Raw genomic sequence first — 12,105 nt, forward strand, 5'->3', positions numbered from 1 at the left:
TTGGTCTTGGTCGCCTGAGGACAATGTGCTGCCGAGAATTACGATTTTTAATTAGAGGTAAAAATGATTTCATCTGATGAATGAATGTTGTTTGTTCATCGGGGATCGGCAGCACGTTTACTCTGAAAGATGATCGTGAAACGGCTGCAGATTCTCTGCTATTAACGGTGCTTCAGATACTGTTTCTCTTGTATCACGGACCCTTCGCACTTCTGTGTCCTCACACATTGACTTCTATTTCCTCTTTTACAATAATAGGTAAGCAACGAATGTGAGAATTCTTCATGTGTGGGGGAGGGGACTTCACTTCTAAACTGAAACAATTTGTTTGAACCATTTGTTGCCTTGAAGATACAAAAACTCTGCTTGAGTCAAATGAGCCACCAAGCAGAGGGTTCGATGAAAGGTGGAGGAGAAAACTAGGTCACTGAATGGAGGATTGGGTGATGGGTGGAGGAGAATACTGAGCCACCAAGAGGAACATTGGATGATGGGTGGAGGAGAATATTGAGCCATCAAGTGGAAGATTAGATGAGGGTTGGAGAATACTGAGCCACCGATTGGAGGACTGGATGATGGGTGGAGGAGAATACTGAGCCACCGATTGGATGATGGGTGGAGGAGAATACTGAGCCACCGATTGGAGGAATGGATGATGGGTGGAGGAGAATACTGAGCCACCGATTGGAGGAATGGATGATGGGTGGAGGAGAATACTGAGCCACCGATTGGATGATGGGTGGAGGAGAATACTGAGCCACCGATTGGAGGAATGGATGATGGATGGAGGAGAATACTGAGCCACCGATTGGAGGAATGGATGATGGGTGGAGGAGAATACTGAGCCACCGATTGGAGGAATGGATGATGGATGGAGGAGAATACTGAGCCACCGATTGGAGGAATGGATGATGGGTGGAGGAGAATACTGAGCCACCGATTGGAGGAATGGATGATGGATGGAGGAGAATACTGAGCCACCGATTGGAGGAATGGATGATGGGTGGAGGAGAATACTGAGCCACCGATTGGAGGATTGGATGATGGGTGGAGGAGAATACTGAGCCACCGATTTGAGGATTGGATGATGGGTGGAGGAGAATACTGAGCCACCGATTGGAGGAATGAATGATGGGTGGAGGAGAATCCTGAGCAGAAAGCTGAGTGAAGTGTGGAGGAGATGGTGATGATTAATTTTGCTCTAAAATGGTGATCTTTATCCTTCTGTGTTTGCTGCTCCCTGGGGGAGGTGAGTGTAACCTGAGTAAATTATATGCAGCTTCTTCATTGTTTCCCAGGGTCTTTTACATTATGAATGTTCTCATTTTTGGGGTCAGTGGGTCCTGTGTGAGATGACTTCTTTATAATACGTCTCGTTTGCACGTTTGATCAATCTTATCATCTTGGAACACCAACTTCTATGTCCTTCCGGTACGTCCATTACGTGTGTCACCACCAGTAAAGCCAGGACCAGATGTCTGTTGCTCAATCTTAATTCTATCTTTTTATTTTCCTCACATTTCTTGAAGCCGCTTTCTCATGAGATCCTCTTTCAGGTCCATTCCCCCTCACACCATTGAGTTATAGATCCTGGATCTCCCTCTGCAGATTATTGCCCAATAATGATGACCCTCTTGTGACTCTTCCCTTCTTGCCTCCAGACCATGCTGCTGATGTGTACGGCAGTGAATGTTTCCCTTGGCCACTTGATTTTGTCTCGTCAGCAGACTGATGAGACAACAGAGGAGAATCGATCTTCCACCATAGTCATATAATTAGTAGGCTCTGCATAGTCTCTGACCCAGGGGTTTTAGCTTAGGCTGTGGAGTTCCTGACCTTCCATCTTCTTCATAGTTTCCTATACAGGAATGACCATCAGCCACAAACGAGCATCCATCTGTGCTGTATACACAGAGCCACACTGAATTTAATCTGCAGACCCACTAAAAAGAGCAAAATTACATGAATTTATTGAGAAAATAAAATGGTACAGACCAAGAATAGTCTCCCGTCATAAGACTCCCACAATGTCTGTCCCATAAAATATTCCTACTCTGTCCTCAGACACATAATAGTGCGATAATAATTCCGGAACAATTGTGACGCTGTGTAAAATGTAAAGAAAACAAGAATGAACACAGATCAGAAGTTCAATGTTTTCCATTGTATCTGAAAAAAAAAACTAATTTAGAAATTGATGTCAGTGACATGAAAGTTGTGTCCACCGTTGTGTAGGACCTCGCCTTCTCCTTTATACAACAGTCTGTAAATATCGGGGGAGCGAGGAAACGATTGCTGAAGTTTGGGGAGAGGAACGTCGTCCCATTTTTCTCTGATGTCGGATACTTGCTGCTCCTGGGGTTCGGGGTCTTTGCCGGATTTTTGGCTTCAGAATGCACCAAATGTTTTCTACTGGTGAAACTTTGCCGGTAAATCCCACGATATATTACTGATTGTTCACTGCACAGTCTGCCTGTGAAAACCTTCTAATAAATGGGAAATATTTACCCATCATGTGTAGATTTCCTGATCCTGTACAGTCTACAGCCGGACATAGTTTGGATCTACGAGGGTCTCGCGGGTACAGACTTTTATAATTTCACCATGGCTCCTCTCCCCGTGGAATGTTTCATATCTTGTTTCAAAAAAATAATATTTCCTTTGTGGGTATTGGAACAACACAAAAACAGAGGAAAAAAAGGCAAATTGGACACAATGTCACACGAAACCCCTAATATGAGAGACCTGGAGCAGTGGATGAAGCTTGTGGATGGTTACAGGAAGCGATTGATGGCAGTTTTGTATTCCAGAGGGTGCAACCAAATATTAAGTTGAGGGTGCCAACAATTCGATCCAGCCCATTTTTAGGGTCTTGTGTGAAATTATGTCCCATTTGCCTTTTTTCTCTGTTTTTTTTTGTGTTTTTCCACTTCACACAAAGGAAATAGACCTGAGTGTAACAAAACATGGGCAAGTGCAATAATTTTCTAGGAGAAATACCTAATTTTCTGAAACAATTTCAAGGTTGCCAACACTTTTGGCCATGACTGTATATAACTAGAGATGAGCGAATATTTCAATGTTCGGTTCGGATTATGATCGCCGATTTTGCAATAATCCCCAATTAATTGATTGAATATTCACCGAACATAACCAAACGCCATTCATCTCAATGGGAGGCTAAAACAAACACATGAACAGCACCGTATAATGGCCCCAAATGCTTCCAAAACACATCAAATACTATTTTAAAGTCAGGTCCCCTACTGTATGACGTTAGGAACAGAAGAGTGTTTTGTGGCCTCTGGATCAGGCCTCTACAGCTTAATTTCAACCCATGAAAATGACAAAGTGTGATACTGTGGGTTGTCTAACTTTTTGCAATTGAAACATTATTTTTTATAATGTGCCTTAGGTCTGCAGACTGGTTCATATCACCGCAACAAAATGACAAGGTGGGATACAGCAGGCTGTTTCACATTTAGCTAGTGAAAAACTATTAATTAGAATGCTAGACTCGTGCATGGAGCACAATAGAACCAGTGCACAACACACGTAGGACATGTGCCCTGCGGCCAAAAAAAATGGTGGAAGGTCGATTTCACAGCCACACTGGACACTAGCTAGCTACACTATCTGACTGATAAACAACTGCCTAGCTAACTAGCTAAAATCTTGCTGCTAACAGTGCCGGCGTCAGGAGCAGCCTCTCTGCGCTGTTACTGTGTCAGAATGCCACTAAAACAAGATGTCCGCTCTTTATATGGAGAGGGACATGTGATTTCAGCAGCCAATGACACGTACTGTTGTGTCAGGACATTGTGGGTGTTTCCTGGGCCCTGATTGACTAGCCGCAATGTGCACACATAAAGTTTGGGGGAAAAAAAGACTGTTTACATCAAACACGTGACAAACGCTCATGATTCACCACCATTATCGGTGCTAAAGTGAGGAAAATACTTTTGTGGCAAATATGTTCCTCCACTTTTTATCTAATGTTACCAATTTTATAAAATTTTGCTCGTGTTTCCGATCACGAATCCGTATGTGCCATATTCGTGCCGAATTTATGTTTGCTGATCATTTTCCAAACAAATTCGCTCATCACTATTTATAACTGAAGACCGTAACATTGAGGAACCACGCTGTTTGTGCCAAAATGCATGTGGAGTGCACCCTGCTCTGCTTTTGCCTCCTTGGTGGTTATATCTAACAGTCGCCATTAATGATGAGTGAGTATGCTCGTTAGTCGAGTTTTCCGAGCATGCCCGGGTGATCTCTGAGTATTTTGGCGTGCTCATAGATTGTGTTTGTGTCCCCGCAGCTGCATGACTTGTGGCTGCTAGACAACCTGAATACATGTGGGGGTTGCTTAAAAAACAGGCAATCCCTGCATTCACTCAGGCTGTCTAGCAGCCACAAATCATGCAGCTGCGGGGACACAAACATAATTTACGATCATGCCCAAAATACTCAGAGATCACCCGAGCATGCTCGGAAAACTCGACTAACGAGCACACTCACTCATCACTAGTCGCCATCATTTTCTTTGTGACTGCAGTCATAGACTTGCAGAATTCTCACTATTATATCCACAATTATTCTGGTGCCTTTTTGCAATGTGCTTGAATTTTTTTTAGATAATCCTTATTAGTTTGAGCACCAATCCCATAGATTTCAGAGCCAACAAATTGGACCAGTGGCGAGAACTTGCTCAGTTTGGCCAACACTTGCCCACGGTACAGCCACACCAGGCACACACTTCCCAGCTGCCTACTGTGTTTGATAGAGCTCGAATGTACCACTGATGCTTGGAAAGGTGCCGCCATGTATTTGTAACATTTCTTGATTGCTTTTCTCTTTCTGTACACCCCTTCTTCCAACCAAATAATATTGTTTAGCTTATTTATTAACTCATTAACTGTCGGTGGCTGAGCAACTAGCCAATGTTATGCAATAAGTTTGCGTGCTTGATACATTGTTCGCAAAAGACCTACAGCCTTTGGGGATTTAAAATTTACCTGATTATCTCTAATATCCCAATGTACATATTTGGGGGTCTTCTTGGATTTGCACACCAAATACCCTTTTTATTAAAGTTTCTAATTTTTAAAAAGGCTTGATAACCATAAGCCAGAATTCTTTCACATTCTAAACAGTGCACCTGTTTTGTTTCCTGTAAAAAAGTGATAATTTTTGGACTCCTTTATTAAAGGCACTTTTTAATTGCCTAAAGAATTTGTGATTAGCAAATCAGTTGTTGCAGATCCCAAAAAAGGCAATTTTTTTCACTTCTGGTTGATATGCCAATACCTCTGCAAAATAACGACGTGCATTTGTATTTAGCCCCCATGAGTGATACTTTGTAGGACCACCTTTAGCAAATCCTGCTGCAGTCTTTGGGGGATGTCTCTATCAGTTTTGCAAATCTAGAGGTGACATTTTTGCTTCTTCTTCTTTGGACCCTCTCGCGATCAGGGACATTGGATAGAGGATTTTGATGTATTTCCATAGATTATTATTGGATTTCTGCCTGAACTGTGACTGGGCCGTTCACACACACGAATATGATGTGATCTAAACCTTCCATTGTAGCTCTAGCAGGATGTTTAGGATCAGTGTCTTTATGGAGGGTGAACTTACGCCCCTGTCTAAAGTCTTTTGAAGCCTCTAACAGGTTTTCCGCCAGCATTGCCATATATCAAACTACATTTATTCCCTCCATTTCTGACCAGCTTCCCTGTCCCTGCTGAATAAAAGCCTCCCCACAGCATGATGCTGCTACTACCATGGGTGATGGTGGGGATGGTGTTTTCATGGAGATGTGCAGTGTTAGTTTTTCCACCACATAACATTTTGCATTTAGCCCAAAAAGTTCTTGTTTGGTCTCATCTGATGGGAGCACCTTCTTCCACATACTTGCTGTGTCCCCATCACGGCTTATTGAAAAATGCAAAGGAGATTTCTTATGGCTTTCAAAAGTGTCTTTCTTCTTGCTGCTCTCCCATAAAGACCAACTTTGTGGAGTACACGACTAGTTGTCTTGTGGACAGATTCTTCTACCTGGGTTGTGGATCTCTGTGGCTCCTGCAGTGATCATCGGTCTCTCGGCTGCTTTTCTAATGAGTGCTCTCCTTGTTTGGGATGTCAGTTTAGGTGTACGGCCAAGTCTTGGTGGGTTTGCAGTTGCGCCATACTCCTTAAATTTTTGGATGGTGGATTGAACAGTGCTCCATGAGATGTTCAAAGTTTGGTCTAATATTTTATAACCTAACCCTGCTTTACTCTTCTCCACAACTTTATCCCTGACCTGTCTGGTGGGCTCCTTGGTTTCCATGATGCTGCTTGATCCCTAGTGTTCTCAAACAAACCTCTGAAGCCTTCACAGAACAGCTGTAGTTATACTGAGAAGAAATTACACCCAGGTGGACTCAATTCACCAATTCTGTGACTTCTGAAGGTAATTGGTCACTCAGAATTTTATTTATGGGTATCAAACTTTGTATTTCAGTGGGATTTTATGTGATATACCTATACATTTTTGTTTGTGGGTATAACATAACAAATGTGGAGACGTTCATTGAGTATGAATACTTTTTTAAGTTACTGTAAATATCTGCCTGGATTTCTAAGTAAAGGCAAGAAAATCAATCCCCGGAGGATCAATTGGCTCTTAGTCGAATTTCCTGAACATCACAGGTCACTATTAATTTGAACAATCTGCATGACAACAGCTATCAGCAGTGTGGGAAATAGCACTATTTTTGCAGAAGACTCACAGAGGCGCGATAATGATGTTAGGCCGCCAGGCGGGCTTAATAATAATAATAATAATAATAATAATCTTTATTTATATAGCGCCAACATATTCCGCAGCGCTTTATAGTTTAACAGCTTCAAACACAACAGTCATAAGTAACAATGTTAACAATGCAATAATTAAAGCACAATAAGCCGCCCCTGCTCGTGAGAGCTTACAATCTACAATGAGGTGGGGAGATACAAAGTACAGTTGTGTATTTACAATGATGTATTTACAATGATGGTCCGGCCATCTTCAGGGGGTGGGGGGTAGATGGAGATAGTGAATGGGCTACACACACACACACACACATAAAATGACTTTCATTAGGGAACGTCATAGGCCGCTCTGAACAAATGTATTTTGAGCGAGCGCCTAAAACTATGCAAATTGTGGATGGTCCTAATATCTTGGGGTAGAGCATTCCAGAGGATTGGCGCAGCATGGGAGAAGTCTTGGAGTTGGGAGTGGGAGGTGCGGATTAGTGCAGAGGTTAGTCGAAAGTCATTTGCAGAGCGTAGCGGTCAGCTAGGCCGATAGACAGAAATGAGGGTGGAGATGTAAGGGGGTCCGCACTGTGGAGAGCTTTGTGGGTGAGAACAAGTACTTTGAATTGTATCCTGTAATGAATGGGCAGCCAGTGTAACGACTGGCGAAGAGCGGATGCATCCAAGTAATGATTAGCCAAATGGACAACCCTGGCTGCTGCATTAAGGATGGACTGGAGAGGGGAAAGTCGCGTGAGGGGGAGGCCAATTAATAGAGCATTGCAGTAGTCCAGGCGGGAGTGGATCAGGGCGACAGTGAGAGCTTTGTTGTTTCCATGGTGAGAAAAGGACGGATTCTAGAGATGTTCTTTAGGTGTAAGCGGCACGAGCGGGCAAGAGATTGTATGTGGGAGGTGAAGGAGAGATCGGAGTGAAACATAACACCCAGACAGCGGGCCTGCTGCTGGGGTGTTGTTATGGTGCCACCCACAGAGAGGGAAAACGTCAGATTTAGGGAGGTTATAAGATGGTGGGAGCAGAAGAAGTTCAGTTTTGGAGAGGTTGAGTTTCAGATAGACAGCGGACATGATGTTGGAGACTGCAGACAGACAGTGGCATTCATCTCATTATCATTAGTGGTCGGGGTCAGTAGATTCATCTCATTATCATTAGTGGTCAGGGTCAGTAGAGCCATCTCATCATTAGTGGTCAGGGTCAGTAGAGCCATCTCATGATCATTAGTGTTAGGGGTCAGTAGAGCCATCTCATGATCATTAGTGTTAGGGGTCAGTAGAGCCATCTCATTATCATTAGTGGTCGGGGTCAGTAGAGCCATCTCATTATCATTAGTGGTCAGGGTCAGTAGAGCCATCTCATTTTCATTAGTGGTCAGAGTCAGTAGAGCCATCTCAATATCATTAGTGGTCAGGGTCAGTAGAGCCATCTCATTATCATTAGTGGTCGGGGTCAGTAGAGCCATCTCATTATCATTAGTGGTTGGGGTCAGTAGAGCCATCTCATTATCATTAGTGGTCAGGGTCAGTAGAGCCATCTCATTATCATTAGTGGTCAGGGTCAGTAGAGCCATCTCATTATCATTAGTGGTCAGGGTCAGTAGAGCCATCTCATTATCATTAGTGGTCAGGGTCAGTAAAGCCATCTCATTATCATTAGTGGTCGGGGTCAGTAGAGCCATCTCATTATCACTAGTGGTCAGGGTCAGTAGAGCCATCTCATTATCATTAGTGGTCGGGGTCAGTAGAGCCATCTCATTATCGTTACTGGTCAGGGTCAGTAGAGCCATCTCATTATCATTAGAGGGCAGGGTCAGCAGAGACATCTCATTATCATTAGTGGTCAGGGTCAGCAAAGTCACCTCATTATCATTATTGGTCGGGTCAGAAGAGTCATCTCATTATCATTAGTGGTCAGGGTCAGTAGAGACATCTAATTATAATTAGTGGTCAGGGTCAGTAGAGTCATCTCATTATCATTAGTGGTCAGGGTCAGTAGAGTTATCTCATTACCATTAGAGGGCGGGGTCAGCAGAGTCATCTCATTATCATTAGATGGCGGGGTCAGCAGAGTCATCTCATTATCAGTATATGGCGAGGTCAGTAGAGTCATTTCATTATCATTAGAGGGCAGAGTCAGCAGAGTCATCTCATTATCATTAGAGGATGGCTTCAGTAGAGGCATCTCATCATTAGAGGGTGGGGTCAGCAGAGTCACCTCATTATCATTAGAGGGCGGAGTCAGCAGAGTCATCTCATCATTAGAGGATGGGTTCAGTAGAGGCATCTCATTATCATTAGAGGGTGGGGTCAGTAGTCAGCTCATTATCATTAGAGGGCGGAGTCAGCAGAGTCATCTCATTATCATTAGAGGGCGGAGTCAGCAGAGTCATCTCATTATCATTAGAGGGCGGAGTCAGCAGAGTCATCTCATTATCATTAGAGGGCGGAGTCAGCAGAGTCATCTCATTATCATTAGAGGATGGCTTCAGTAGAGGTATCTCATTATCATTAGAAGGTGGGGTCAGCAGAGTCACCTCATTATCATTAGAGGGCGGAGTCAGCAGAGTCATCTCATTATCATTAGAGGATGGCTTCAGTAGAGGTATCTCATTATCATTAGAAGGTGGGGTCAGCAGAGTCACCTCATTATCATTAGAGGGCGGAGTCAGCAGAGTCATCTCATTATCATTAGAGGATGGCTTCAGTAGAGGCATCTCATTATCATTAGAGGATGGCTTCAGTAGAGGCATCTCATTATCATTAGAGGATGGGGTCAGCAGAGTCATCTCATTATCATTAGAGGATGGGGTCAGCAGAGTCATCTCATTATCATTAGAGGATGGGTTCAGTAGAGGCATCTCATTATCATTAGAGGGCAGGGTCAGCAGAGTCATCTCATTATCAATAGTGGTCGCAGTCCGCAGTCATCTCATCTTCAGTGGTCAGAGTCCGCAGTCATCTCATCTTTAGTGGTCGGGCTCAGCAGTCATCTCATCTTTAGTGGTCAGGGGTCAGCAGTTACCTTGTTGTCATTAGGTAATAACCTGTTATGATGTATAAGATATAAGGCCTGTTACATTGATGTACAGTGAATGGCCTCTGCTCCTTTTATCACACACAGGTATCTGGTGTCTGACTGGTCCCAGTACGGCAGCCGTTCGCTCCGGGAACTCTATGACCGTGCGGTGTGTGTATGATGGAGGATATGAGGACTACATTAAGTACTGGTGTAAAGGGGAGAACGCCAGATCTTGTATCATCCAGATAAAGACAGAGACACACAAGAAGGAAATGTCAATGGGAAGATTCACCATCAAGGACACTCCGGCCACTCACAGCTTCAATGTGATAATGGTGAACATGAGCGCGAAGGATTCAGACATTTATTACTGTGGAATAGAGAGAAATCTGATGGACAACATGCACATGATGAAGGTGGAAGTCCTGCCAGGTGAGAGTGGTGGGGGTCACCTACCTCTATCACAGAGGTAAGAGTACTGTGTAACATCCTTCATAGACAAGGGCATATGTAGCATAGAGACAGAGCCTGATGGCCCTAGGAGAGAGGGGCCCAGCTCTCTTTGGCCTAAGATTGATCAGGACTCGCCACATGCTTTTTCTCACTTGCATGTCCCATGGTGGTATTATTGTTGTGCATGGTATGTGGGGTTTCCTGCAGTGCTGTAAATTACTGTATATCTGCTTCATGGACAAGCCCTGACTGTCTGATTCCTTCCTGCTGACTTGGGGCCACATCCAGTTCTCTGCTCTCCATCTACATTCCTCCTGCTGCTAATGGGGAATACTTGGTAAGAATCTACGTAGAGATTCCCTGTGGAAAGTCCATACCCACTGTGTAGGCACTGATAGTGATAAACTAGCCATCCCTTAGACTTTCCAACTTAGTTGAGCCCTAGTCCGAATATGTTAGTGGCCCGGGTGTCCACACTGCCCATCGGCTTCTGTAGGCAAAGGTTAGCAGTATTACATAGGCGCAGTGATTGAGGGTAGCTTTGATACTTACCATTGTTGGAGGCAAGTATAGCTGAGAGTAGTACAGGGGGTTGGAAACCAGGACTCTTGTTTTCTCTATATTTCGTACATCTCCTTGAATCCTCTGCTGGTGGTAACATATATCTCAACCAATATGTAAAAATGAAGACAGAGCTTAAGGGTTAATGTTCAATATTCTTAGAATAAGAGCAAGAAAGTGAGAAGCTGGTATAACTAGAGGCATCTGTAAAGGTGTGGTCTAGTTGGGGCCGATGTAGTTGGGAGCTGATATAGTTGGGGGCTGGTATATTTCAGAGATGGTGTAGTCAGGAGCTGATATAGTTGGGGCTGGTATATTTCAGAGATGGTGTAGTCAGGAGCTGATATATCCACAAAAATTGGAAGCAGCACACCATTTTATTATTATTTATTTATATAGCACCATTAATTCCATGGTGCTGTACATGAGAAAGGGTTACATACAGGGTTATAGATATCATTTACAGTAAACAAATTTACAATGACAGACTGGTACAGAGGGGAGAGGACCCTGTCCTTGCAGACTTACATTCTATGGGATAATGGGAAAGAGACAGAAGGTTCGGGGTGCGGCAGCCCTTGTGGTGGTGAGGCGGCAGCTCTGGTGGTGGTGAGGCGGCAGCTCTGGTGGTGGTGAGGCGGCAGCTCTGGTGGTCGGTGACGTGGCGGCAGCTCGGGTGGTGGTGAGGCAGCGGCTCTGGCGGTGGTGAGACGGTGGAATGGTTATTGTAGGCTGTAGGCTTTCCTGAAGAGATGGGTTTTCAGGTTCCGTCTGAAGAATCCGAGGGTGGTTGATAATCGGATGTGTTGAGGCGTGGAATTCCAGAGGATGGGGGATATTCGGGAGAAATCTTGGAGGCGGTTGTGTGAGGAACAAATAAGTGTGGTGGAGAGTAGGAGGTCTTGGGAGGATCGGAGATTACATGAGGGAAGATATTGGGAGATTAGTTCAGAGATATAGGGAGCGGACAGGTTGTGGATGGCTTTGTAGATCAGTGTTAGTAGTTTGAACTGGATTCGTTGGGGAATTGGGAGCCAGTGGAGGGATTTTCAGAGGGGAGAAGCAGGGGAGTAGCGAGGAGAGAGATGGATTAGCCGGGCAGCAGAGTTGAGGACAGACTGGAGTGGTGCAAGAGAGTTAGCGGGGAGGCAACAGGGGAGGGTGTTGCAGTAATCAAGGCGGGAGATGATGAGGGCATGCACAAGAGTTTTAGTAGATTGTGGGCTGAGGAAGGGACGGGGGCTGGTATACTTCGGAGCTGGTGTA

The 12,105-nt window shown here is 44.4% G+C and overlaps 1 protein-coding gene across 1 annotated transcript in view; it reads left to right on the forward strand.

Moving 5' to 3' along the window:
• Positions 1 to 1,164: 1,164 nt before the first annotated feature.
• The window catches only part of LOC143793118 (uncharacterized), a 53,277-nt gene continuing 42,336 nt past the window's right edge, over positions 1,165 to 12,105 (forward strand). Inside the window, exons 1-2 of the mRNA XM_077279782.1 lie at positions 1,165 to 1,249; positions 9,928 to 10,257. Of these exons, the coding sequence (XP_077135897.1) occupies positions 1,207 to 1,249; positions 9,928 to 10,257 (373 nt within the window). The 5' untranslated portion in view covers positions 1,165 to 1,206. The remainder of the gene's footprint in view (positions 1,250 to 9,927; positions 10,258 to 12,105) is intronic.

Source organism: Ranitomeya variabilis, chromosome 1 (assembly GCF_051348905.1).
Source record: "Ranitomeya variabilis isolate aRanVar5 chromosome 1, aRanVar5.hap1, whole genome shotgun sequence".
NCBI classification, from domain to species: domain Eukaryota; kingdom Metazoa; phylum Chordata; class Amphibia; order Anura; family Dendrobatidae; genus Ranitomeya; species Ranitomeya variabilis.